This window comes from Saccopteryx leptura, chromosome X (assembly GCF_036850995.1).
Source record: "Saccopteryx leptura isolate mSacLep1 chromosome X, mSacLep1_pri_phased_curated, whole genome shotgun sequence".
NCBI lineage: Eukaryota > Metazoa > Chordata > Mammalia > Chiroptera > Emballonuridae > Saccopteryx > Saccopteryx leptura.
This window is the reverse complement of record NC_089516.1, coordinates 116,466,194-116,492,621: the sequence shown is the minus strand read 5'-3', so window position 1 is coordinate 116,492,621 and position 26,428 is coordinate 116,466,194. Positions and strand designations below refer to the sequence as shown.

Below are 26,428 nucleotides of genomic sequence, written 5' to 3'. Positions count from 1 at the left end.
AATAATGTAGTAGCAACATGAGAACAAGGTAGACTTACCTGAGCTGTATCATTTTGAATACCTATTAAAGAGTGAGCAGAAGAAGCCAGCCTGGGAGACTCACTGCGGTGTGTAATTAAGCACTTTGAAAGCATGGTTCATCCATGGATCTCAAAGCACATTACCAACTTTAATTATTTTCATAACACCTATGTGAGACCATTATCTCCTACAGACAGATGAAAACTCAGACAGAAAGGTTACCAGGCCTTTTCAATCACACCACGAATCACCTGCTGACTTGCTCCCATTCTGAAGTTGTCATCTGAATGCATTGACCGTTTCCCAATGAAGAGGGAATGGGAACGCGTGGGCAAGGCTTTGAGTGATATTTGGCTTCTTGTTTTTGTGTTTCGAAGCAAAGGAGGCTGAGTGCCTTTTAAGATGGAATGCTGTTCAAAGCATTATTATTTAATGGAACATGGAGGGGAATATATTAAAATACTATTCAATACATATGCCAGACAAACATATAGGTCCTTCATTAAGTGACTGCATCATTAAGCTTGCATAGAAGACAAAGGAAAACAACAACAAATATGTCATATACAATCATCACGTTTTAGTATCTGGAACAGCCTTCAACAATCTCTTTAGTTTTGGTCTCACCACTCCAATTATTGAGCTACACCCTCATTTGTCCTTCTGTGTTCCAGTACTAATGACAGTCTACACCACACAGTCTGGCACCATATCACACAGGACCTACACTCTTGTGTTCCTTTTATCATCATCATCATCATCATTATTTTTTTAGTTCAACAACTCAGTGGTTACCAATGGCTGCTGCACTATGTTTGGGATGGGGGAATGATGAATGTAGATCTCTTTCTGAGAACAAGACTGTAAACTCCAGGAGGGCCCAGCCTGAATCTCATTTATTTTCTATCATTACCTCCCAGAACTTTTCAGTACACTGAAAGCACTTAATACACACTGTTAGTATGATTTAATAGGACGAAGAGATGTTGGTGGAGATCAACAATGAAGTGAAACAAGGTTTCATTAAACTCATTAAATAGCTGGCTTTATTTGAACATACCTTTCGAATAAAAAGCAACCTATGGGAGACATATATTCCACCCAGCCCCAGCAAAGGGTTAGAACTCGTGATGGTTGCCTAGTGAATGAATATCCTTTCCTTTATCCCCCAACGTACCTCACAAAACCTGCTAGTTTCCTGCTCAGAAATTCAACACCCATCATACCAGCTTGAATTTCTCTAATCTGTATGGGAAAAGAGAGACCAAATTTATCCTAAAAGTGTACCCAAACAGACCTAGTAACATAAAGAATAAATGTGTTCAGACCTCTCATTCAAAACTTCCATTTTTAGTTCTTCCAGCTTTCTTGATTCTGAGCTCAGGACAAGCTTCTCTCCCAGGCAGAACTCTCTTTCTCCACCTCCTTGACTATTTCAAGGGCTCCCTCCTCCAGAAAAGTTTCCCCTAGACCCTCCCCCAAACAGTTTGAATTAGATACAGTTCCTATTAGATACAGAGCCTTCCGCAGTCTGTGACAGAATGTACTCCTTATCCTTAGCATCTAGCATAGAGCCTGGAACATAGTAGGTGCTTCATGTTTGTCCTCCCCCCAAAAAAGAATATTTCTGGAAAATCAGTATTGATTCCAAATTGTATTATATTTGTCAATGCACAACTTTGAGATGAAATTTTCCCATTCTGTTCATTTATTTCCTTATTATTTCTTCATTCATACATTTAAGTACTGAAAAAAATAACTCAGTGCTTAATAGGCTAGACAGCATGCTCGCCATTGAGAATGCAATGATTAGGGAGATATGTCTTGACCTCCAAGATTTGCCTTGGCAACATAATAATAAAATGTTCTCTTTTTCATTTCCAAATTCTTCTTCTTCTTTTTTTTTTTTTTACAGAGACAGAGAGAGTCAGAGAGAGGGATAGATAGGGATAGACAGACAGGAACGGAGAGATGAGAAGCATCAATCATTAGTTTTTCTTTGCGCATTGTAACTCCTTAGTTGTTCATTGATTGCTTTCTCATATGTGCCTTGACCGTGGGCCTTCAGCAGACCTAGTATCCCCTTGCTCGAGCCAGCGACCTTGGGTCCAAGCTGGTGAGCTTTTGCTCAAACCAGATGAGGCCCTTCTCAAGCTGGCGACCTCGGGGTCTCGAACCTGGGTCCTCTGCATCCCAGTCCGACGCTCTATCCACTGTGCCACCGCATGGTCAGGCCATTTCCAAATTCTTGAGATCAGAAACATAGTTATAAATTTTGGTGTTTTAGATTACTTTAATTTCTCAATTCTAGTTGAGTAGACATGCTAAGAACCACATAACCTATTTATTACTTCTATTTGGTTTTGTGGTTTGGTATTATATGGCCAGCCAGGTCTTGCCATCCAAAAAAGAGCCTGGATTTGAACATATATACTCTAAGTTCAGACAGTGAGGCAGCCAGTTTAGCTAATTCATACCAAAAATTAGCTAGACATTTCACTGCCTATAAGAATAGCTTGACTTTGTGATTCACCATATGATTTAGGTGAGTCACATAACCTCTATGTCTGGGGTTCCTCAGCTGTAAATTACAGAGATGCTAGGAGTATAATGAATGAGATGAGAGATACATTGTCATAACGCAAGAGTACCAGACCAATTATTTTGTTGTCCCTAAATTTAACTATTTTATATATTCTTTTTTTTTAAAATGTTCATTTCATTGATTTTAGAAAGAAGAAGGGTGAGAGAGAGAGACAGAAACATCAATTTGTTTCTGCATGTGCCCTGACTAGGGATTGAACTAGGAACCTCTGTGCTTTGGAATGAAGCTACAACCAACTGAGCCATCCTGCCAGGGCCATTTTAAAGATTTTATTTATTTATTCATTTTAGAGAGGAGAGGGGGAGAGAGAGAGAGAGAGAGAGAGAGAGAGAGAGAGAGAGAGAGAGAGAAGGGAGGAACAGGAAGCATCAACTCCCATATGTGCCTTGACCAGGCAAGCCCAGGGTTTTGAACCAGCGACCTCAGCATTTCCAGGTCGATGCTTTATCCACTGTGCCACCACAGGTCAGGCCTGCCAGGGCCGTTTTATATATTCTTATTTTCACATGTTAGAAAACAGAGATAACCTGACTCCCAAAGTAAATCTATTTGAGGGCTACTTGAATGGCAGGGTATATAAACACAATGTCCACAATTGTACACAGCAGCACTTTCATTATCTTTCCACCATTGCCCATATACTTCTCATTTAAACACAAGGAGACTGGAAGGCAAAGATATAATGTATGTAAGAGTTTTTGAGAGCCATGGAAATAGCCAAGAAACTGTAGAAATTAATTTCATCATTATATTATACATCCCTGAATTTTTTTTTTGAGAGAGACAGAGAGACAGAGAGGAACAGACAAAGACAGATGTACAGGAAGGGAGAGAGATGAGATGCATCAACTTGTAGTTGTGGCACTTTAGTTGTTCATTGATTGCTTTTGTGTTTTGTTTTGTTTTTAGTGGGAGGAGGGGAAACAGAGACAGAATCCCACCCCAACCGGGATCCACCTGGGAAGCTCATTAGGGGGCGATGCTCTGTCTATCTGGGACTCTTGCTCTGTTGCCCCAGAGCCACCTTTTTAGCGGCTTAGGCAGAGGTCATGGAGCCATCCTTAGCACCCAGGCCATGGCTACTAATTACAGGTTAGTTTCACACGAAATTAAACAGTCATGGACCAGTATCTGATTAATAAGGAATGTATGTGTTGGGCAAATAGAGAGAGAGAGAAGCAAGAGAGGGAAGGGTGGAGAAGCAGATGGGTGCTTCTCCTGTGTGTCCTGACCAGGAATTGAACCCAAGACTTCCACATGCTGGGCCAATGCTCCTGCTGAGCCAACCAGTTTTACATGTGCGTTGACCAGGGCTCCAGCAAAGCCAGTGACCACGGTGTTATACCTATGATCCCACACTCAAGCCACTCCACACTCAAGCTGGTGAGCCTGCACTCAAGCCAGCAACCTCAGGGTTTCAAACCTGGGTCCTTAGTGTCCCAGGTCAATGCTCTATCTACTGAGCCACCACCTGGTCAGGCCTACTGTAAGGCCAGGTGCCACAGCAATCACAGCCGCTGCCAGGCACATGCACGTTCACATTAGATTCAATCAGAGGTAAAGAAACTGCGGAGCCAAAAACTGGTGGGCCACTCCTTTATTCTAGTCTTGCAACCCGCTGGCGAGTAAACACAAACACACAGAGGGCTCCCAAACCCACTCACACATTCTCCGGTTCCACAAGCAGGAGAATCTTTTCCGAGTTTTCCTAGAATCAAAGGCTGCCCACTAGTCTCAGTCCTTTCTGGTTCCCTATCCCCTTCTCTCTGCACAAACTCTGCACAAACTGGCTTCTCCTTCAGCACCCTGCCATCTTGGCTGCCTTTTCTGCAAAAAATGGTTTCCTTCCTCTTCCTTCTTCTCTTCTAAAAAACTACCTGGGCCCACAAAGACCCCTCCTCCGGTAACATTAGTATAACAAAGCCCCTTCCCAAGCAAGAAAGTAATTAGCAGTTTCACGTAGGCAGTGCCATTTTTAACAAAGTGAGGAAACATAAAAATCACATTTTATAAACTTATTTGCCCAACACATACATTCCTGATTAATCAGATACTGGTCCATGACTGTTTAATTTCGTGTGAAACTAACCTGTAATTAGTAGTGAACCCTAATTAGAGAAACGATTTCTTGATCTTATATGGAGGGTTTATACTTTTTTGAAGCTCTTTCATGTATATTTACTCATATTTTCTCTGCAACAATCCTTTGATGTAGGTGGAGCAGGGATTATTATCCTTATGTATTAATATTTTTGTTACATTTAATTTCACATAACTTATCAAATATTGATTTATAACTCAGTACTTAGTATAGGTCTTTTTCCTTAATGCTGATAGAGCACATAAGAACATAATGTATCTGAAAAGCTTACAGTAGGAAACCAAGAAAGGTGTAAGTACAGTAAAACACATTCTTTTTAGTCATCAAATAACAAACAAACAAACAAAAATCATGTTGAAAGAAAAACAGGTTTTTCCAGATGAGTTAGGTCATTATTCCCTTAATGATTAACACAGGCCTTTGTTAAATTTCTACTAGGAAATCCATGCACAATGTTTACTTCATGAAAAATATAATGGTTTTTAAAAGTTTTTCTCCATTTTATATTAATTTTATGGGGGAGATTTGAGGTCTTTTATTTTATTATTGATTTTAGAAAAAGAGAGAGGGAGAAAGAGAGAGAGAGAGAAATATCCTTATTTGCTCTGACAGGGGATTGAACCCATAACCTCTGTGTTTAGGGACAACACTAACAAACCAAACTATTGGCCACGGCTGGGGTCGTTTATTTTTAATATTAAGTTCCTCTAAAATTTCAAGTGTTCATGGACATATGTTTCTTCCCCCTCAGTACAATTGTCAGTAATCTGGCAGAAGCAGAACCTAATCACTGCCAAAGAAAATTCAGATATTTAATGAGAAAATATGTTTTTGATGCTTTAGCCAAAAATGCAAAGCCCCTTATATATGCTAATGAAATTAAGAAGAAATCCCTTGTACTGTACGTACTAACAGAATGAAGTTAAAAATACACAACACAAAGACTTCAAGAAAAATAACTCTCAAAATAAGTTTATGTAAAAAATGAATATCTATAATTTTTTATGTAAAATATAGTTTCAGAAAAGTAAAGTTTATTGAAACAGGAACTAGATTTTGTAGCATGATCATTGTTGAAATACTATTACCTCAATTAATCATCGCCTAGTCTTTCTTTTAGCAAATTTAAATTCTTTTGGGAAATTAAAAGGTGGAAATGAAGTTTGGTCTCTTAGGTTCTTATTCCTTATTTGTTTTGAACCAGTATTTTCCCAACATATATTCATAAACCTGAAGTTAACAAGTATAGGCTTATGAAGATATTTCTTATGCTGTTATCAATTATGGTGCCTATAGCGTCTTGGAAATCTCTAAAGAGAATAAGATTGGAAACACACAAACTCTAAGCAGACCAGCTCTATACACAGCTAAATGGCTAGTTATGAAGTATTTGTTAGAAGCAAATTAGTGGTTGGCAGGAAAAGAAAACTCAGTCCACTAACTTTCATCTAAGCCTTACCTATCTTAAGAGTTTTATTTTGGTTATATTTAGAGACTAACACTGACCAATGAGTATAGATTTATGCATTTCCAACGACATTTTAGAGATCTAAGACCACTTCACTTCTTTGGGTCTTTTGTGCCAGTTACTTAAAACTTTCAGACCGAAAAAAGTATTCAGAACTGTTAATTATTATGAATTAGATAGGTTGACTCCTTCTAACTCTTAAATTCTATCATTGTAGGTTAACTGCTCACATTTCATTGAAGCTTTGGCTTTTTCTAGAAGTGCAGGTCTGTTCTGTATAATTTCAACTGATTGTTTCACTAGCAGTTATGAGTCCTTAAATATTTAACTCTTTCATTGCTTGATTGGAGTGTAGTTTAATGACAATGAGCAACGTGGGGTTATTCTGCGATATAATCGTGAAAGGTCTGAAGATTCTCATTACAAAATTCAAAGGATACTGTATGCAGAAAAGTTTTATTGCAAAGTAGAATCAGAGGGGAACTTCAGGACGTTGCATTTTATGCCCTCACATTTTGGTAGCAGGAGAAAATACAGGACTGGATCAGCAATGTGTGAGTTATAAAGAAAGAAAGGTGAGAAAGACAGTCATTGCAGAGAGTGATTTGATTTACAGGTTTCAGCCATGTAAATGTATATAGTTCTTTGTGGATTCGGACTTCACCCCATACCATATTCCAGTGTTTTTCAATCTTTAACCTGTATCAAAACAACCTAGAGAGTTTGTAAAAAACAAATTGTTGGGTCACACCATAGTTTCCGATTCTGGAGGGGCCCAATGATTTGCATTTCTAACAAATTCCCAAGCAATGCAGATGTGGCTGGTCCCCACCCCCCACCCTATTGCATGCTGAGAACCAACCAGTAGTAGCCTTTGTGTGTGTGTGTGTGTGTGTGTGTGGCAGAGACAGAGAGAGGGACAGATAGGGACAGACAGACAGGAAGGGAGAGAGATGAGAAACATCAATTCTTAGTTGCGACTCCTTTGTTTTTCATTGATTGATTTCTTATATGTGCCTTGACCGGGGAGCTACAGCAGACTGAGCTCCTTGCTCGAGCCATCGACCTTGGGCTCAAGCTGGTGAGTCTTGCTTAAACCAGATGAGCCTGTACTCAAGCTGGTGACCTCAGGGTCTCGAACCTGAGTCCTCCACATCCTAGTCCGACACTCTATGCACTCTGCCACCGCCTGGTCAGGCTAGCCTACTAACTTTTATTAAGTATATTTACTCTAGTCTATAAGCAAACTACAAATGAAAGTGATAACATAGTTTTAAAGTAATTTCAAAGGATAATATTAGTTTTGAGCGGGTTTATTTACCTTAGTCATTAAATAAGGAGAGAATAAAGTTGATTTTAATTATTTACATGCCATTAAAATTCAGTAATGAGTTAAAATTCAGATTTATGTAAAAATAAAGTTATTCAGGAGAAATGCCATGTCTAGGATTTGCTCTAGAATATGCCAGCAAAAATAAAAAGGGGGGGGGAGTCCCTTTTTAGTATTGATATTTGTTGAAGCTGAATGAGGAGTATCATGGAGTTCATTATCCTTCCCTTTCTACTCTTAAGTTTTAAAACTTCTGTAAGAGAAGGCTTTGAAAAGTCACATCCTCATCATCAATATTCATTGAAAGTAGAGCTGACATGTACAAAGACATGTGGACTGCATTTAAAACAAGGTTCTTATGGTAATCTCAACAGTGATCACACAATCAAGGATTTGATGATCACCGTACTAGCCTAGGCCTGTGATACAGCTCCGAATTTAGGAATCTCCATTGTAGGCAGAATGGTAGGAGAAACAGCCACTTTATTTACTTTTTTAAATATTTTTTTTATTTCTTCATTTTAGAGAGGAGAGAGAGAGAGAGAGAGAGAGGAGGAGGGAGGAGTAGGAAGCATCAACTCCCACATGTGCCCTGACCAGGCAAGCCCAGGGATTCGAACCGGCGACCTCTGTTTCCAGGTCGATGCCCCATCCACTGTGCCACCACAGGTCAGGGAGAAACAGCCACTTTAAATGCCTACTTCAAACTTTGACTTCAAGGATCCTTTATTCTCTTTTCTTATCCCATCAGATTACTTGCAGCTTCTGAAACTCTCTGGGGTCACTGCCTCTCAGATTCAATAAAAGCCCCTCTCTGGGGCCTGCCTCAAAGGGGCAGTGGCTTTGGGAACCTTGCTTGTCCAAGCTCTGTTATGGTGACAATACTATATCTTGGGACAACCAGGCCAGTCTTTGCGGGCAGGGGAGTGTTACCATACTGCTCACAAAAATTAGAGGATATTGCCAAACCAATATGAAGCAATGAAGTATTTCATGTAAAAAACATTTTTAAAATGGACTTCTCATGCACTTATAGAATTCCATAAATTAATTTGAAAATAGGTATTTTTTTAGGGGAGGGAGGGAGGGAGGAAGAGAGAGACAGAAACATCAACTCATTGTTCCATTTTGTTGTGCCATTACTCCCCATATGTGCCCTGACCAGGGCTCAAACAGGCACCCCCGGGATCCAGTGGCGACTTCAGCATTCTGGGACAACACTTGGTCCACTGTGCCACCGGCCAGGATTTATTATTATTATTTTTTAAATTTTTTATTTATTTATTCATTTTAGAGAGGAGAGGAAGAGAGAGAGAGAGAGAGAGAGGAGAGGGAGAGGAGCTGGAAGCATCAACTCCCATATGTGCCTTGACCAGGCAAGCCCAGGGTTTTGAACCGGCGACCTCAGCATTTCCAGGTTGACGCTTTATCCACTGCGCCACCACAGGCCAGGCTTTATTATTTTTTTAAATGACTTAATGTGTACCTTAATGCCTGGCCCAGTGGTATAAGGTGTAGTTAGGTGCTTACATTTTAGTATTTTTAAAAGGTTGATTTTATATTTTTTCTGAAAAAGTACAATATATACAAAGTGATAGCATTTTAAAGAATAGTACTTTATTGAATACGTTTTATTCACAGAAAAATAAGCTTTAATCTATGACTGCCAGATTATGCAGCGGAAAGTAATTTTCTTAATTTTCCATACTGATGGAAAGGTTTCTACTAAATGAAAAAAAGGCCATAAAATTATATTCACAAATATAGTACTCTATCTCAAAACATTTCACACAATTATTCACAACACTAAGACAATGACATAACAATCAGCCACTCTCTCAGGTTAAAGTATAACAGTAATGAAAAAATTGAAAATTTTCTAACAAAAATTACATAAAAGCCTTTGTTACAGCAAATCAAAACTGCAAATGTGTAACTAAGTACAGACAAAATACACGTCTACAGTGAAGTTACATTAGTGATACACAATAAGAATGCAGTAAATGCCAAAAAAATCTGTACATGTCTGCAAACTTTAGACTTAAAAATAGAATCTTACCACCCAAACATTAATGTTGTATTGTACAATTTGAAGATAAATGTATTTAAGATTGTCCTATTGTGTTGGTTATAAAGTGTCATTTAAGATGTAGTGAAAGTTATGATATAGAAGAAAAGAACAGTTGAAAAAAATAAACTTTTGAGACCTTCCAGGAGAGGTAGGTTCAAGTTTTTCACCTTCAAACTATGTCCCAGTCTGGGCTGCCACTAATTAGCTACATAGCTTTGAAAACATTACTTCACCTTTGAGCCTCAGTGACCTCTTATGTAAAACGAGGGGGATGAATTAGATATTCTCTAAGGTCACTTCTAGTTTTGATGCCCTGTAATTCAATTATGTTGCAAATGAAATTCACATTGTGCTAAGTATGTGTCAAATTGAAACTGATTGTGAAGGTAGGAATAGACCTATAGTTTCTATTAGGAAAGCTAAACTAAATTTAAGAAATTTTTAAAGAAGAAATTTAAATATTTTTAAGGACTTGACCTATTTAGTTACTGTAATTTGCGTCTTAACTATGAGAAACACCAAAAAAGAATAAGTAAAAGTCACCGAAAGAGTTAGCTAAATTTTAGCACAAATTTCCAGAGTCAAGGCAAAGCAGGAGGGAAACAGGGTATTAGGAAGGGAATTAACATTGATAGCAGGTATTTTCCATACCGGATCTCCTTGAACTCTCCTAAATGTAAGCTAGGTACTATTCTCATCTCACAGATAAAGAAATGGCTACCTCTTTGTTAAAAAGCATTTCACTAAAAAATAACTGTATCTGTCCAATATTCCCTTCCGTTTTCTTATATCTCTAATGGAAACAACACACAACCAATCCCACTTCTCCCACACCTCCACTCCCTTCTCCCATATTCGTTTTTATTACCTGAGTAATCAGGAAATAAAACAATGATTTGGATCTAAAGGGTACAATACATGCAACTAACGCTGTGGTGGTAGTCTCCCATTCAGAGAGTTCAAAATACCAATTTTATCCACTAAAATGAAAATAAGAAAAAGTAACTGCCAAAATTTAAATATTATAACAAAAAAGATCATAATACACAGGGCCACATGACATTATATACACTCATTACACCCATCCTACCCCATCTTAGACCCTAACCAAAGGGAAAAAAAGCAAAAACTCACACACATTCACACACAAATCTAGTACGAAAAGCAATACAAAGCCATTCATTAATAAACTGGAATTTACAAACACTAAACCCATTACTGAAAAATTAAGATAAAGCTTTTGATCAACACACCAAATTATTACGAACAAAGATAACTATTTATTACAAAACAATTTGACTCTTCACGTAACTAAATGTAGTAAAATAGGTGGTGACTTTGAAATCTTACAGTGAACTTCATACAGAAAAGAATGTCTATATGTAGATACTGTGAACTATTCTGAGAAGGGGGAGGCAGAGGTTTGGATCTGGTTATATTTCTGACTTTGCAGGTGATCAGTTTTTGCACAATTAGTTGGGAAGGATCCAGTGCTTTTTATAGTGTGAACACAGACAAACACTGGTAACTCTTTTAAAAAGATCTTAATAGAAGCTGGAGTGCTGAGTTAAGAACCTGAAGCAATAGCATTTCTAAACAATTCTTAAAATAAACTTGTTAGTCACATCAGCTTCATACATTTAAATTTCACAACTCATGGGGATAAAAAAGGTCTTGCTTAATTCTAAACATCCAAGTTTTAAAATAAGAGTTTTAATGAACCAAGGCTCCCAGAACAGAAAAAGCCTTTTGTTAAAACAATTCAGTCCTTGGCCAACAACTAGATTGAACTACCTACCTGACTTGGAACTGGTGTGTCCTGCAAATTACATTTTAAAAACTTTAACACTTTCCTCCCCTTGTAATTTAAATTTAAAGCTTAAACTACACATTTAAAATTTAACTTAATGAATATATAACAAATAGTAAAACAAAAACAGGACAGTCGTTATTTTAAAAAGTCTCATTTAAAATTGCAATGCTTTAAATGAGTATCACTTAAAGTAGCAATCAACAGGGGTTAGGAAAACATGACAATACTCTCTCTTAGAAAATACAACAATAATTACAACTTTTAACAGTTCTAATTCCAAACTTTTCTCTGCTGTAAAATGCCTCACTCACCTCTCTACAACAGGTTGTTGTGAGAATCTTATAAAGCCTGGGTGTTCAACGAAGCATTTTTAAACTTTCATTTGTTAAAATCTATACTGATTCTTATGTGTTTCATTTTCTTTAATATTTAAACAACTATTCTTCTTTCCTTGTCAATATTTTATAATTTCCAAGAGGTTTTTAAGGATCTTGAGGGAATATTTATTTCAGAATTATCTACTATTATTACTAGTCAAGAAGACAAAACAAAACAAAAGGTAGAGGAAAGACTTGACATTCTGTTCTATATACATCTTCATCATCCTAATGGTAAAACTCACGGGAACTTTACAAGATGATATGAGAATCTCCACATGGAAAGCTTCACTACGACTACAAGCAGTGTACAAACATGCTCTACTTTTACCTACATAAGCTGACAGATGTTTAAAATACTGGGTTAACAAAGATCTTTTAGTAAAGTGACTTAGGCAGGCTTCAACTAGCAAGGATTAAGGATGAATCCTTACTAATTAATTGGAAGATCTGACACATATTTTATATTTCATTTTACAAAATCAGGAATACTTATTTTGAAACAAGAGAAGAAGACATGATCTACCTGTCAGAAAACTACCACTCAGAAGTATTTTTCATCCACAAAGCAGGACAAACATAAAGACATTTAAATTTCACACTGGTACGAAAAAGGTTAACTGCCCTGCCTTCTTGGATTAGAAAAACCACAGCTGAGCAGTAAGTAGTTTTGCAGGCGTCTGAACATGCCTAAGCCTTTAAATCAGTAAAATACTCTCTAAAACTTTTGATTACAAAAGTAACACATACTTACAAAAATTCAAAGAGAACAAACTGAAAATAGTACAAAGCAAAAGGTCCCTGTAAAGCCCGCTGGGACCCACCCCCCACACCACCCCCAACCCCCTTAAAGAGAAACCACATTTAACAGTTTGGTGCATATGTTTCCAAATCTTTTGCTCTAACATATACAAAACACACACAACCTTCATTTGGCTCGTTTGATACACAGTGTTTTGCCACTTGCATTTTACATTGATATCTTTGACGTCTTTCCCTGTCAATACATGTAGGCTAGACTGCATTCTATCTATCATTAAATACCCTTTTAACAATGGCAAAATTGTTTCGGAAAATCATCCACCCAAGTATGTATGTATAATTTTAAAAGAAACTAGACAAAATCTAAAACACAAAGACTAATATCTAAAAATAATCTCTATCTTTCCACCAGTGTGGAACAGGTCATTTCTTTTTCACGCAAAACAAATTATGTGATTGGGGAGATTAACTCTAATCTCCACGTTTACAGAGAATGCTCCATTTGTTAAGTCTATCTGCAAACATTGAAAAATTCAGTTGATTAATTCACTTACACTTAGAAGCCAAGTCAGTGTACTACAAACGTACATTGTGACCAGTTACAACACGATGCTTCTTAGTCTAGGGTTTCAATTAATAGTAAAAAATAAAATAAAAAAAGGATAGATAATACAGCTAATATCCTGAAAATTCCAGAAATTAAAATTTTAGATCATCAACTACAACATGCAGTTTTACATTTTTTCTTCTTGGTAGCAAATGCTAATGGAATTCAATGTTGATTACTTAAATTTGGTTCACATCACACATTCAATCAGAGTAATAAGAACATAACAAGTCTACTGTAGAGTTAGATTAAGACATAAAAATTTTCTGCCGGAAAGTAATGACTGTGTAGCACATGGGACATTTATCAACTGCTTCAGCACACTGTTTACAAGTGACCAGATGTCCGCAAGGAATAAACACCACAGCAATATTTCGATCCATGCAGATTTTGCAAAGCTTCTCCTCCTGCAGGAGCCTTAGCTGCTCTTCAGTACTAATCTCTGTTCAAAGAGAAAACAAATGAGTTCATTGTAGACTTTCTTAGTTTTAAATTCATCAAAAACAATTTGAAGCCCTTGTATGTGCCAGGTACTAATCAAGTGTTAGGACTCACAGATGGCATCTGTTCCTAACTAGCTCGAATGCTCGCAGGAGAGGACAGCAAGCCCGAAAAAACAAGTGCTAAGAGCTATAATGCAATTACAGACAAAGTACTCGGGCTAAGATGACAGCACAAGCTCTTCCGTTCAGACTAGCTGGGGAGAGCTTCAGGGGTTGGCAGCTGCTGGGCAGGGGGGCTGGGAAGTGGGGGAATGACATTTAAACACGGCCAGCAAGTTGCCAGGCAGAGAAGCAAGAGTTAGGGAAAGGAGGTAGTGTATAGAAAGGGCAGGGCTTACTCTGGGAATGCAGGGGTGGAGCTGAGGGGACACTTCATTATTTATTTACTTATTTGCTTATTATTTATTCATTTTTAGAGAGAGAGAGGGAAAGGGGGGGGGAGCAGGAAGCATCAACTCCCATATGTGCCTTGACCAGGCAAGCCCAGGGTTCTGAACCAACAACCTCAGTGTTCTAGGTCAATGCTTTATCCCTTGCGCCAACACAGGTCAGGCCGAGGGGACAATTCAGAAGTGGGACAAGTAGGATTCAGAGGTGAGGGATGAGGAAGAAGAAATATAGTTTGACTTCAAGATTTATAGTGTGGCCCCACCTGTGGTGGCACAGTGGATAAAGCACTGACCTGAAACGCTGAGGTCACTGATCGAAACCCCGGGCTTGCCTGGTCAAGGCACAAGCGAGAGGCAACTACTACGAGCTGATATTTCTCACTCCTCCCCCACTCTTTCTAAAATCAATGAACAAAATCCTAAAAACAAAGACTTCTAGTGTGGCTGGGAGATGGTGATGCCAATAGGAAATACAAAGGAGGTACAGGTTTGGTATTTTCAAGATGTTTTTGAGGTATTTGCAGGGCATTTTTATAAAAATGTCCAGTGGGCAAATAGAGAGTCAAGTCCTGAGGTCAGAAGTTAGCATTACAGATAGAGATTTGGGTGTCATCAGCATATGGGTGGTACTGAAGTACTTGATTAATTCAGCTTTTCCCAAACTAGGTTTTGTGAAATGTTAACACATATGTCAGAAAAATCTGTTTTGTGTTCTTATGTAACTATAACAACATAAACAGCAGCAGCAGTTAACAGTCATATAGCCCTTATTACCAGGTCCTAGGCACTATTCCAATTGCAATACACACTTTACTAATCTTTGTAATCACTGTGTACTAGTGGTCTCCAAACCCAGCCTCGCATGAGGATCACTTGGGGTGTTTGTAACCGTAGACTCCTAGGCCCACTCACTGAATCTCAAATTTTGTTGGTTGAGCCCACTGGCATTTGGAAACCACTGCTATCAAATTCAAGACAGTACAATATAGTGTATGGACCCTCCTAGAAATTCTTAATGCATTTCCCTACTTAACTAGAGAGCTCCTGTCTCATGGGATCCCCTTTAACATCCTGGGGAACACTATTATGAAAACAAGTTTGGGAAAAAGTGGTTTAATTTTATTCAACAAGTACCAAACAGTTAACTAGGTCCTAGGCACTAGAGGAACAACATTATATATGTAGACCTCAGGCCCCCAATCATTCACAGATGAGTAAGGAACACAAGTAGACAGGAGGTTACAGTACAATGTAACGACATAGGTGGTTCCATTGTGTCATGAGGAACAGAGGAAGGGCATGCGTGCCATGTGGGTGCATGTCCGAACACATACAAGTACGGATACACCAGGGAGGGAGAAGGCCTTGGGGGGCAGCAGCAGCGGAAGGCTGTTCTAGGTAGAGGAAACGGCATCAGTGGGCTCCAAGGACAGACAGAACAGGGCCCGGAAGCACACAGGGAAGGCTTGGGAACAGAACTGGAAGGGGAAACAGCATGCGATAAGGCCATAGAAGGCTAGGAGGAGCCTGAACCTGAAATATTTGGCAACCCATGGAAAGGAGTTTGAACTTGATCCTCAGGGCCCTGGAAGCCAGTGAGGGTTTCAACCTAAAAGAGAGAGTTTTTCAGATTTGTACTTCAGAAAGGTCTCCCTGGCTAGTGTAAGAAAGGATTATTTAACTTCCTTTTCTTAAAAGGCAAACTCCTGGGCATAATCAGAACTACAGGCTCAAAAATGAAACTTATCAGACACAAGAAGATACAGCCCCTAACCTCAGGAAGCCTGTCTAATGGGCCGGAAAGAAACAGTTCCAAAATAACATTACAACTGCCCTAAGAGTAAAGAAGCTGGACCCAACTCCCTCCACGTACCGGAACCGGGGGAAACCCGAGAGATGGGCCTCCCAGCTGAGCCCTGAGGAGGAGGTCACAGAAAGGATTTAGGGATCTGGGGTGGAGTGGGGAATGAGGTCAGGTATACACACAGGGAAAAAGTATTCAGGCAAAAGAAAACAACTTAGGTAAATGGATAGCATTATAAACTGACATGTTATATGAAATCATGTGACCAAGAATCAGAATGAAATGCATATTCGTGACATTGTCATAACCAGTGGTAACCAGTACGAGTTCACCCACCAAATAGGAAAAAGCAGAGCCACTTGGTTAAGGAAAAAAGCTGAGGATGGGCTTCCTGCTGCCACTTGGCAGCAGAGGGGCTCTGAGATCAGGCAGCAGAAACACAAAAGGGCAAGTGAGGAGGAACCCAAGTAGCTTTGCGGCTTCCTGTCCAACTCCCTTGCCCTTCGCCTGTGCGCCTGCACCAGTCTCATGATGCACGTTTCCTCCTGCAGAGCTCGCAGGTCCCATGCTGATGGCATTCCCTTTGCCCGAGTCTACAGGGGTCTCTTGTGCTTCCCTCCCCACAGATGGTCTCTCTTCCCCGAGACTCCTGGGAGGTGAGGGGGTTGACCCCTAAGTATTAGAAGTTGCTTTGTAATTAAAAAAAAAAGAGGAAAACGAAATAATTTATACATTACTTTTGCATGTGATACTGCAATAAGTAAAAAAGAACAATGGGCCAGCGACCTAGAGCAGTCAAGTTCATGAGACAGACAGCAGAATGGCGGCTGCCAGGAGCCAGCAGGCAGGGGGACGCGGAGTTGTTTCATGGGTAGAGTTTCAGTTTTGTAGCTACAGAGAGTTCTGGATATACTATCTGAGTGAGCTGGAGCAACAGCACATCTGCACTTCAGCTTTCTCACCGAAGTAATAAAATTTATATGGTCTTTAAGGTTTCTCTTGATTCCATTTTATAGACACGATGGAATGAAGTGCCATGCCTACCAAACGCTGGTATCAACTCCTTTACCTATCTTATTTCAGCACTGCATACAAATGCCTGCTTGAGATGGTGATGCTCTGAGCAAAGATTGTTTACCCCAGGCTTAACAGTTTACCTCTGGTAATATTCCACTGTAGCCCTAAGAGTGACTAGTCTATTTAATTCCTTCCCTGCGGCACCTTTCTGTTCTGCTTCCTATAAGGCCCACTTCAAGGTGCGGCGGTTCCTGGCACAGAAGCAATGAAAGCGATAGCTAGATAACTTCTGATGATGTTATTTGCTAATATTTCTATTATATTATTATGAACCACTTCTAGAATCAATTGATGTCATTCATTTTACTATCAGAACAGATCCGGTGGAAAAACAGGCTGATGAGAAATGCATATGGGTTATTTGATTTGTATATTATGTACAGTGATCGTCACATAAGGATTAAAGTAAGTACCTTAGAACACAAACGAAGTAAAAGGCATTATATCATACAATGTAATTTTTAAAAAGAAAAAAGAATACTGATTTGGTGTTATTTTTAGAAGATTTTACTGGGGCATTCTCTGTCACATATCCATGGGGATAAAAGCTTTATTGAAGCTAGGATTTCTCGGTAAGCAACAATAACATTGTACTTTTTCTAAAAAAACTTCTACCTGCTTTACTTCAATTTGGCCCACCTGCTACTTTGTATAGAATTAAAAGATTCTTAGTGCCATTCTTTCCTCCTCAGCCTTGGGAAGGGAAACAGGCATCAGCCACAGCAGAGCAGACAGCCAGACGCTCCTCCCACCACCCTAGCCTGTGGTCTCAGCGGTAGGAAGAACCCCCACTGACTCGTGGTGGCAAGAAAACAAGACACCCGCAGTATACTCCATCCCGTGCTCTTTTCCTACTGCAACCCACTAAATCCTTCTGTTGCAGACAATATCTTGAGGAATGAAAACTAACACCTTATTGTCAAATTTAATTAAGCCTGAGCTGTGCTTAAGCAGGGGGAAAATGACACAATCACTTTGTATTTCTATTGCAGTAGAAAGAGGACAAAGTAAATGATTTATTTTATCGTGGCCAAGACAAATGGAGCTGTTTTAGGTGGGTTTTTTTAAAAAGATTTTTTTATTTATTGATTTTACAGATGGGGGGCAGCAAGAAGTATCAACACATAGTTGCTTCACTTTAGTTGTTCAGATTGCTTCTCGTACGTGCCTTGACTGGGCAAGCCCAAGGTTTCGAACTGGTGACCTCAGTGTTCCAGGTAGACGATCTATCCACTGTGCCACCACAGGTCAGGCTATTTTAGGTTTTAAATAAATTCATCTTTAGGAAAAGAGTCTTAAACTTTCCGCTGAATCTTTCACACCAACTGATGTGATTTTTAAAATCATTAATATTATACTGTTTTATGATTTACGTAATTCTCGGAATGTTTCAAAAACATCAGAAATAACAAAGATTATAAGGGTCTTTAATGTAAAAAAAGAAGTAAACTTTTAGGTTCATTTAGCACTATGAGAATTGTCTTCTAGGAGAAGTGGGCAAGAGCTTAGAGAACAATGATCATAATAAATATATTCAGTTTGACACCTTTTCTTTAACCTGCAATGTTGCTGGCAAACAAAAGTAGTTGCTATCAGTCAAGGAGGAACCTCATTTTTCAATCTTTTCTTTTCTGAAAGAAGTTTATATGCCTCTCTTCTATATTATTTAGTACAGTTTCTAAATATGATTCAGTCTTAAGGTGGCATTCATTCAAATTCTATTTAGTAATATGGACCCTTTATATGTTCATATCATATGAAAAGTTGCAGAACACTCTAAATCCAGTTTAGACTATATAAACTTATTCTACATACAATGATAAAAGTTAGCCTTTGTTGGTCTTTATCTCAAGTAGAGAATAAATTCGTTTTAAAATTACTAAATCAGTGGCTCTTACATGATGCTGATTAGAACACATCAATTGTAAAAACATTTTAAGACAAAGGAAAAAATTAAACTCAACTGAGTTTCAGATGATATTATGGAATTACTGTTCATTTAAGTGTGATAATAGAATGTTTTGGACTAAATGTCTGTCTCCCCAAAATTCCTATTTTGAAGCCCTAACACTCAATGCAGTGGCACTGGGAGATGGGACCTTTGGGAAGTAACTATGTCTGGATGCGGTGATGAGGGCGGAACCCCACAATGGGAGCGATGTCCTTACAATAAAGAGGAAGAGAGGGAGTGCTGTCTCTCTCGGCCATGAGGACACAGAGAAGGCAACCAGCCATCTGCAAGCTGGGAAGAAGTCCTTACCAGGAACCATATGTGCCTGTACCTAGATCTTGAACTTCCCAGCATCTAAAACTGTGAGAAATGCCTGTTGTTAAGCCACCCTGCCTGTGCTATTCTGTTATATTAGTCCAAGCAGATCAACATAGTATTAAGGTAATGTTTGCTTTTTCTTAAGTCCTTATCTGTTAGATACTTGTGAAGTGTTTCTAGGTAAATGATAAACAGGATGCCTGGAATTTACTCTGAAATACTACAGCGAAAGGCAAAGGGGGAGGCGGAAGGAGGCTCTGCAGGGGGGCACGGTGCGCTGGGTAGATGGTATTATACTGAGTTCTACACTTGAAACCATGTCAGCATAATAAACTAAAAAACAAATTTAAACTGTTTGGCCAGTAAAAAACCCAAATAAACCAAAAAACCCCACAAATAAACCAAACACACACAAAAAATTTAAACCAAGGTAGAATAGATTTAAAAAGAAACACACACACTGGGGAAGAAATGAAACAAGATTAGAAAAGTGGTGATAATTACTGAAGCTGGTTGATGGGTATGTCAGGGCTCAGTATATTATTCTCTACACTTCTGAGTATATTTGACATTTTTCATAATAAAAAGTTTAAAAATGCTTATCCTGAGAGAGGAAGGAAATGAATGGGTCACAAAGTCAGACAAAATACTACCCATAATGAAGTACAGTTAGATGTCTCTTGCCTTTTTTTTTTTTCTAGCGAGAGAGAGAGACAGAGAGAGGGACAGATAGGAACAGACAGACAGGAAGGGAGAGAGATGAGAAGCATCAATTTTTCATTGCGGCACCTTAGTTGTTCATTGATTGCTTTCTCATATGTGCCTTGACCATGGGCCTTCAGCAGAGTGAGTGGACCCTTGCTCAAGCCAGCAACCCTGCGTTCAAACTGGTGAGCCCATGCTCAAGCCGGCGACCTCGGGGTTTCGAACCTGGGTCATCTGCATCCCAGGCTGACACTATCCACTGCACTACTGCCTCGTCAGGCAGGTGTTTCTTGGTTTTTAAAACCAGCCAGGCATACCTTTCTGCAATGAAGTCTGACTTGATTCATCTTGTGTACTGTCTTTCTGAGCACTCACTAGATCTGCAACCAGAACCTCGAGTGATTTATAGTTGCTTCCAGATGTCTGAATTTTTTCCTCCATTATTTTCTTAATGTCCTTGAAACTGAATCCCATTCGTATAGCTTCATGTACCATAGGATTTTGGAAGATGGTATCATCTGAAATGAAAAATTGGTGAGGAAAAAGAACATAGTTTAAACAAGTACTTTCATTAACACAACTCAACACAAAGTATAGTTAAGAAAAATTTAAGCAGCAAGATAAAAACCAAAATCAAACCAGCAAACCAAAGCTGCTTTGAACAGAAGATTTTGAAATATTTAGGCACGGAAGGATCACTTTCAGAATTTTACAGTAACTGAAAATGCGGTGAGCACCGTGCAGCACTATGAATTGAGATTAGGTGCTTTAAAGACTTGATAAAATAGTGCAAGATAAAGTAAAAGAGAGAAGAAAAGGGTTAAGTGCTGAAATAATCAGAACATTTTTCAAATCAGAAGCACTCATCAACAACTAACGTGGTACTTAAAGAGTGGATGTCTTTACTGATCCCTAGCAATTATTTTGAAAACAGAACAGGAAACAGGGGGAAGTCTCAGTCTGTGACAGTGAAGGTCTCAGAGTTTCCTATTTCTCAGACTGTTTCTATAGCCAAGGGGGAGTAAACTAGATGAGGCAAAGGGGCAAACAGAAACTCACTTTAATGACATTCAAAGTAGGAATTCAGGTTACATAAGAAAATGCTAAGTAAGAGATGTCTACCCTCTGATTCATCAAGTCAACTCCTGGGTATTAAAAATGATGCATATGTCCACCAAAGATATACACAAGAATATTCATAGCAGCATTATTTATAACAGTCCCAAACTGAAAACAACTCAAATGTCCATCACCAGGTGAATGGCTAAGTAAACTGTGGTATATTCAAATACTACAAAGCAAGAAAGAACTACTGCTACAGACAACATAGATGAATCTCACAGATAAAATGTCATCATAATGATAAACCAGAGACAAAAATGTACATACTGTATCATATTTATTAAAATGTTCAAATCTGGCCCTGGCCAGTTGGCTCAGTGGTAGAGCATCGGCCTGGCGTGCAGGAGTCCCGGGCTTGATTCCCGGTCAGGGCACACAGAAGAAACGCCCATCTGCTTCGCCACCCCTCCCGCTCTCCTTCCTCTCTGTCTTTCTCTTTCCCTCCTGCAGCCGAGGCTCCATTGGAGCAAAGTTTGCCCAGGTGCTGGGGATGGCTCCATGGCCTCTGCCTCAGGCGCTAGAATGGCTCTAGTTGCAACAGAGCAACACCCCAGACGGGCAGAGCATCGCCCCCTGGTGGGCGTGCCGGGTGGATCCCGGTCGGGCGCATGCGGGAGTCTGCCTGACTGCCTCCGTTTCCAACTTCAGAAAAATACAAAAAAAAAAAAAGTTCAATTCTAATCTATGGTAATAGAAATAAAAATATAACTTGGGGGTGGATATTGGTTTGATTCTAAGAAACATTATATGGTACGTAAAAAAAGATATTTTCAGCCCTTGCCAGTTGGCTCAGTGGATAGAGCGTTGGCCCGGCATGCAGGGTTTGATCCCAGGTCAGGGGACATATGAGAAGTGACCATCTGCGTCTCTCCCCATTCCTCCCCCTCTTCCCCTCCTGCAGTCAGTGGCTTGACTGGTTTGAGCATCGGGCCCAGGCGCTGAGGATAGCTCAGTTGGTCCAAGCATCAGTCCCAGACCCAGGGGGGTTGCCGGGTGGATCCTGGCTGGGATGCATGTGGGAGTCTGTCTCTCTATTCCCCATCTTCTTACTTAAAAAAAGAAAAAGAAAAGAAGAAGAAGAAAAAATATATTTTCTAAAGAGGAAAGTAACTTAAGATTTGTGTTTGATAAAAATTCTGTGAGAAGGTAATAATGACCAGTTAGGAGACTACTACAATAGCCTGGATGAGAAGTAAGGGCAGAAACCAGTGGATTTTAGACAATATTAAAAAAAGTATTATAGAATGTATCAGACCTGGTGATTTTATTTTTGTGACAAGAGACAGAGAGAGGGACAGATAGGGACAGAGAGACAGGAAAGGAGAGAGATGAGAAGTATCAATTCTTCATTGCAGCTCCTTAGTTGTTCATTGACTGCTTTCTCAGATGTGCCTTGACAGGGGATGGGTAGTGACCCTTTGCTCAAGCCAGCGACCATGGGGTCATGTCTATGATCCCATGCTCAAGCCAGTAACCCCACGCTCAAGCTGGTGAGCCTGCATTCAAGCTAGCTCAGGGTTTTGAATCTGGGTCCTCCGTGTCCCAGTCCAAGGCCCTATCCATTGTGCCACCGCCTGGTCAGGCTCAGACCTGGTGATTAAATGGAGAGACTAAGGAAAGCAAAGGGCTTAAAAATGACTCAGATTATAGGATGACTTTTGGAATTGTGATACTATTAACTAACATAGTGGGGAGTACAGCAGGGTTGAATTCATCTGAGTGGTTTTCAGAGATGCTGAATTGAGCTGCTTTTGAGATTGTAGGCAGAGATGTCATGTCCAGAGGTAAGCTGGTCATCACCCTTTCCTGGTTCTACTAACTGTTTTTTTCCGTTTGATTTGCTGGCTCCTTCTGCCCAGATATTCATGTTCCCTTTTACTCCCTCAGTGACCCCCCTTTTCTTTATAACCGCTCTGAACACCCTACCTACAACCACAAACGTACCCTCATTTATGGAAGTTCCCAGATATACTACAGGCACTGAAGCTCATCTTGCTGAAAACCAGAAGCAGGACAAGAGGGTACCCACAGAAAAACCAACCAAATGCACCACTGCCTCACACTATGTGTAAACATTCACTCCAAATGGATCAAAACTGGAATGTAAGAGCAAAACCATACAATGCTTAGAAGAAAACATAGGGCCTGACCAGGTGGTGGCGCAGTGGATAGAGCGTTGGACTGGGATGCAGAAGACCCAGGTTCAAGACCACAAGGTCGCCAGCTTGAGCACGGGCTCATCTGGTTTGACCAAAAAGCTCACCAGCTTGAGCCCAAGGTCACTGGTTCGAGCAAGGGGTTACTCGGTCTGCTGAAGGCCCACGGTCAAGGCACATATGAGAAGGCAATCAATGAACAACTAAGGTGTCGCAATGAAAAACTAATGATTGATGCTTCTCATCTCTCCGTTCTTGTCTGTCTATCCCTCTCTCTGACTCTCTCTCTGTCTCTAAAAAAAATAAAATAAATAAATAAATAAATAATTTTAAAAAAACATAGGTAACCTTGGACTAGGCAATGGTTTCTTAGATGTGATATCAAAAGCATAAGTAACAAAAAGCAGATAAATTGGACTTCATCATAATTAGAAATACGATTTAAAGGACACCAACAGGAAAGTGAAAAGACAACCTACAAAACAGAATATTTGCAAATCATGTATCTTATAAGGAACTTTTATATAAAAAGAACTAGAATATATAAAGAACTCTTACAATTCAATTATAAAAATACAAATAACCCAACTAAAAAATGGGCAAAGGAGAGGAACAGACATTTTTTTCAAAGAAGACAAACAAATGGCCAATAAGCACATGAAAAATGCCCAATATCATTTGCCATCAGGGAAATCTGAATCAAAACCATGATGAGATACCGTTTCACACCCACTAGGATGGCTTTAATACAAAGACAAAAAACAACAAATGTTAACAAAGCGGTGGAGAAACAAACCAGAAGCCTCCTACGCTGGTGGGAGTGTAAAATGGTGCAGCCACTCTGGCAACCTGCCTGGCAGTTTACTGCAAGGTTAAACACAGGAGTTACCATGTGCCCCAGCAACTTCATCCCTAAATATATACCCAAGAAAGTGAGAAACATATGTTCACACAAAGACTTATACATAAATGTTCATAGCAGGATAAGCTACATCTACCAAATGACAAATGAATAAACAAGATGTATTAGCCATACAAAGGAATGGTTTTCCACTATAAAAATTAAATGCTCATATGTGAGGACTACAACATGGATGATGATGGACTTTGAGGCCATTAGGATTCCGCTTCACATGAAACGTCCAGAACAGACCGTTTCCTGTATAGAAGCAGACCAGTGGCTGTTCTGAGCTGGGGGCGTGGAGGGCAGCAAGGGGCAGTGACTGCTAACGGGTATGGGGTTCTTGCTGGGGTTATGACAATGTTTTATAATTAAAAATTAGTGATGATTACACAACCTAGTGAATATACTAAAAACTACCAAAGGGTACATACTTAATGATGGGGAAAATTTTGCTAAATAGATTATATCTCAATTTAAAAGCATTAATCCTAAACCAAAACAAGAGTCTCATTAGTCATCAAAAAAATAGTATGCAGTGTGAGGATGATTATTAAGAAATGTTACAGAATCTTTGTTTCTGGATAATTTCAAAAATATAGGCTGGAATAAATGATTTCTTAAATTGTATTACTTATTCCCATTACAAAACTCTTGTAAGGTGGCTCTCAAGCATTTTTATGAATGTATATAACATTCTCGCCTTGTAATTCTCAGGATATGAACAGACGACACTGTGTGTAGGGAGCGGGGAATCACCGCCATGTCCAAAATTAAACTTTCTACTAGTTTTGCAACATGCTACCTCAGTTGAACTGAGGTCTGTAGTGTGATGGAGGAGTCAGAATACCACCTTGTTTTAAGGTCCTTGTCCCACTAATGATTTGTAATGTAACTGTGCACAGGTCCCTTACCTCCCCTGACTCTGTTTCTTCATCTGAAAAGTGGGGATAACAACGTCGTCTTCACTTAACACACATCTTTCTCTGCCCACGTTCTGGTTTTTCCATTTGTCTATGATGAGTACATAATCTTTGTGATAGAAACTACCTCTCTGTGAGGTAGCAGGAATAAACAGACCTAACTGTCCTTCTGTGAGGATGGGGAAGGCGCTCAGGTGGCATGAAACAGCTGAGCAAGTAGTCCAGGGCCAATGATGCTGATGGGGCCTTAGTAGAGCACTGAATTCATGGTCCTGGCTATCTAAAGAAGTCTCAGGGACAAAGTACATCTAACCCTTCCTTTGGTGACTGTAATAGAAATGGTGCACAGCCCATAGCTGCTTCCTGAAAACTTGGGAAAGCTAACTGTCCAACCTCTGTAGGAACGTTCTGAATGCATAAATCCCTTCCTGAAATGGAAAGGGACTTCATTACTTCTTAAATTTATAGCAGTCTCATCTGAAATAAATACAACTTAGTGAACATGAAAGAATATGTTTACCTTTCTACCCTATAAACAACAAACATAAGTTGGCAATGAAATGAAATTAGAATAAGCATATTTACCAATTGTTTTAGTTAGTGATGGTGTTTTTTCAGCAGTTCTTCCCTAAAATAGAAATATGAATTATAAGTTAAAATTCTTTTTGCTAGAAGGCAATCACTTCAATTTGGAAAGTTACATTAATCAGGAATTTAAAAATTGGCTTCATTCCAATTCAACATATGAATATTCATAGGTTGATGAAGCTAGAAGAAGTTAAAAGATCATCTAACCCAATCCATTCACTTTACAGACAATAAGTTGATGCTTGCGGAAAGTAAACAACTTGATCAAGGCAACATACCATATTTCCGCATGTATAAGATGCTCCCATGTATAAGATACACTTTAATTTTGGGGCCCGAAATTTGAAACTACAACAACAGTATAAGATGCACCCAGTTTTTAGACCCCAAATTTTTTCAGAAAAGGTGCATCTTATACATGGGGAAATATGGTAGGTAGTTCACGACAGGACCATAAGGGCAACTCAGCTCTAGTCTCCCCGTTATTGCAGGGCTCTTTCCACATGCTACTGATGCCTTGGTCACCCCAGGTGACTATCAATTTAGATACGTTTTTAAGATTTAAAATATTGTCTGTGCAAAGTTTAAAACTATTTGTACAAAACACACTGTACAGAAGTCACATTTCAGAAGGCTGAGAGATTCAAGTGTTTCAGTTCTTCAAGACCGCTTTGCCTATAGTGAAATTAAATCAGGTCATCCTAATCCCCTTTCCACAAATTTGCTTCAGGTTAAGAATAACAAGCACACAGTGGCCGGGTGGTTAGGTTGGTTAGCACATCTTCCAGAAGCACAGAGGTTGCAGTTTGATCCCTGGTCAGGACACATACAGGGAC

At 39.3% G+C, this 26,428-nt stretch overlaps 1 protein-coding gene across 1 annotated transcript in view; it reads right to left on the bottom strand.

Moving 5' to 3' along the window:
* Positions 1-11,068: 11,068 nt before the first annotated feature.
* XIAP (X-linked inhibitor of apoptosis) overlaps positions 11,069-26,428 on the bottom strand; it is a 42,380-nt gene continuing 27,020 nt past the window's right edge. The window contains exons 6-8 of the mRNA XM_066357903.1: positions 25,590-25,632; positions 20,220-20,420; positions 11,069-13,597 (exon numbers count right to left, since the gene is read on the bottom strand). Of these exons, the coding sequence (XP_066214000.1) occupies positions 13,404-13,597; positions 20,220-20,420; positions 25,590-25,632 (438 nt within the window). The 3' untranslated portion in view covers positions 11,069-13,403. The remainder of the gene's footprint in view (positions 13,598-20,219; positions 20,421-25,589; positions 25,633-26,428) is intronic.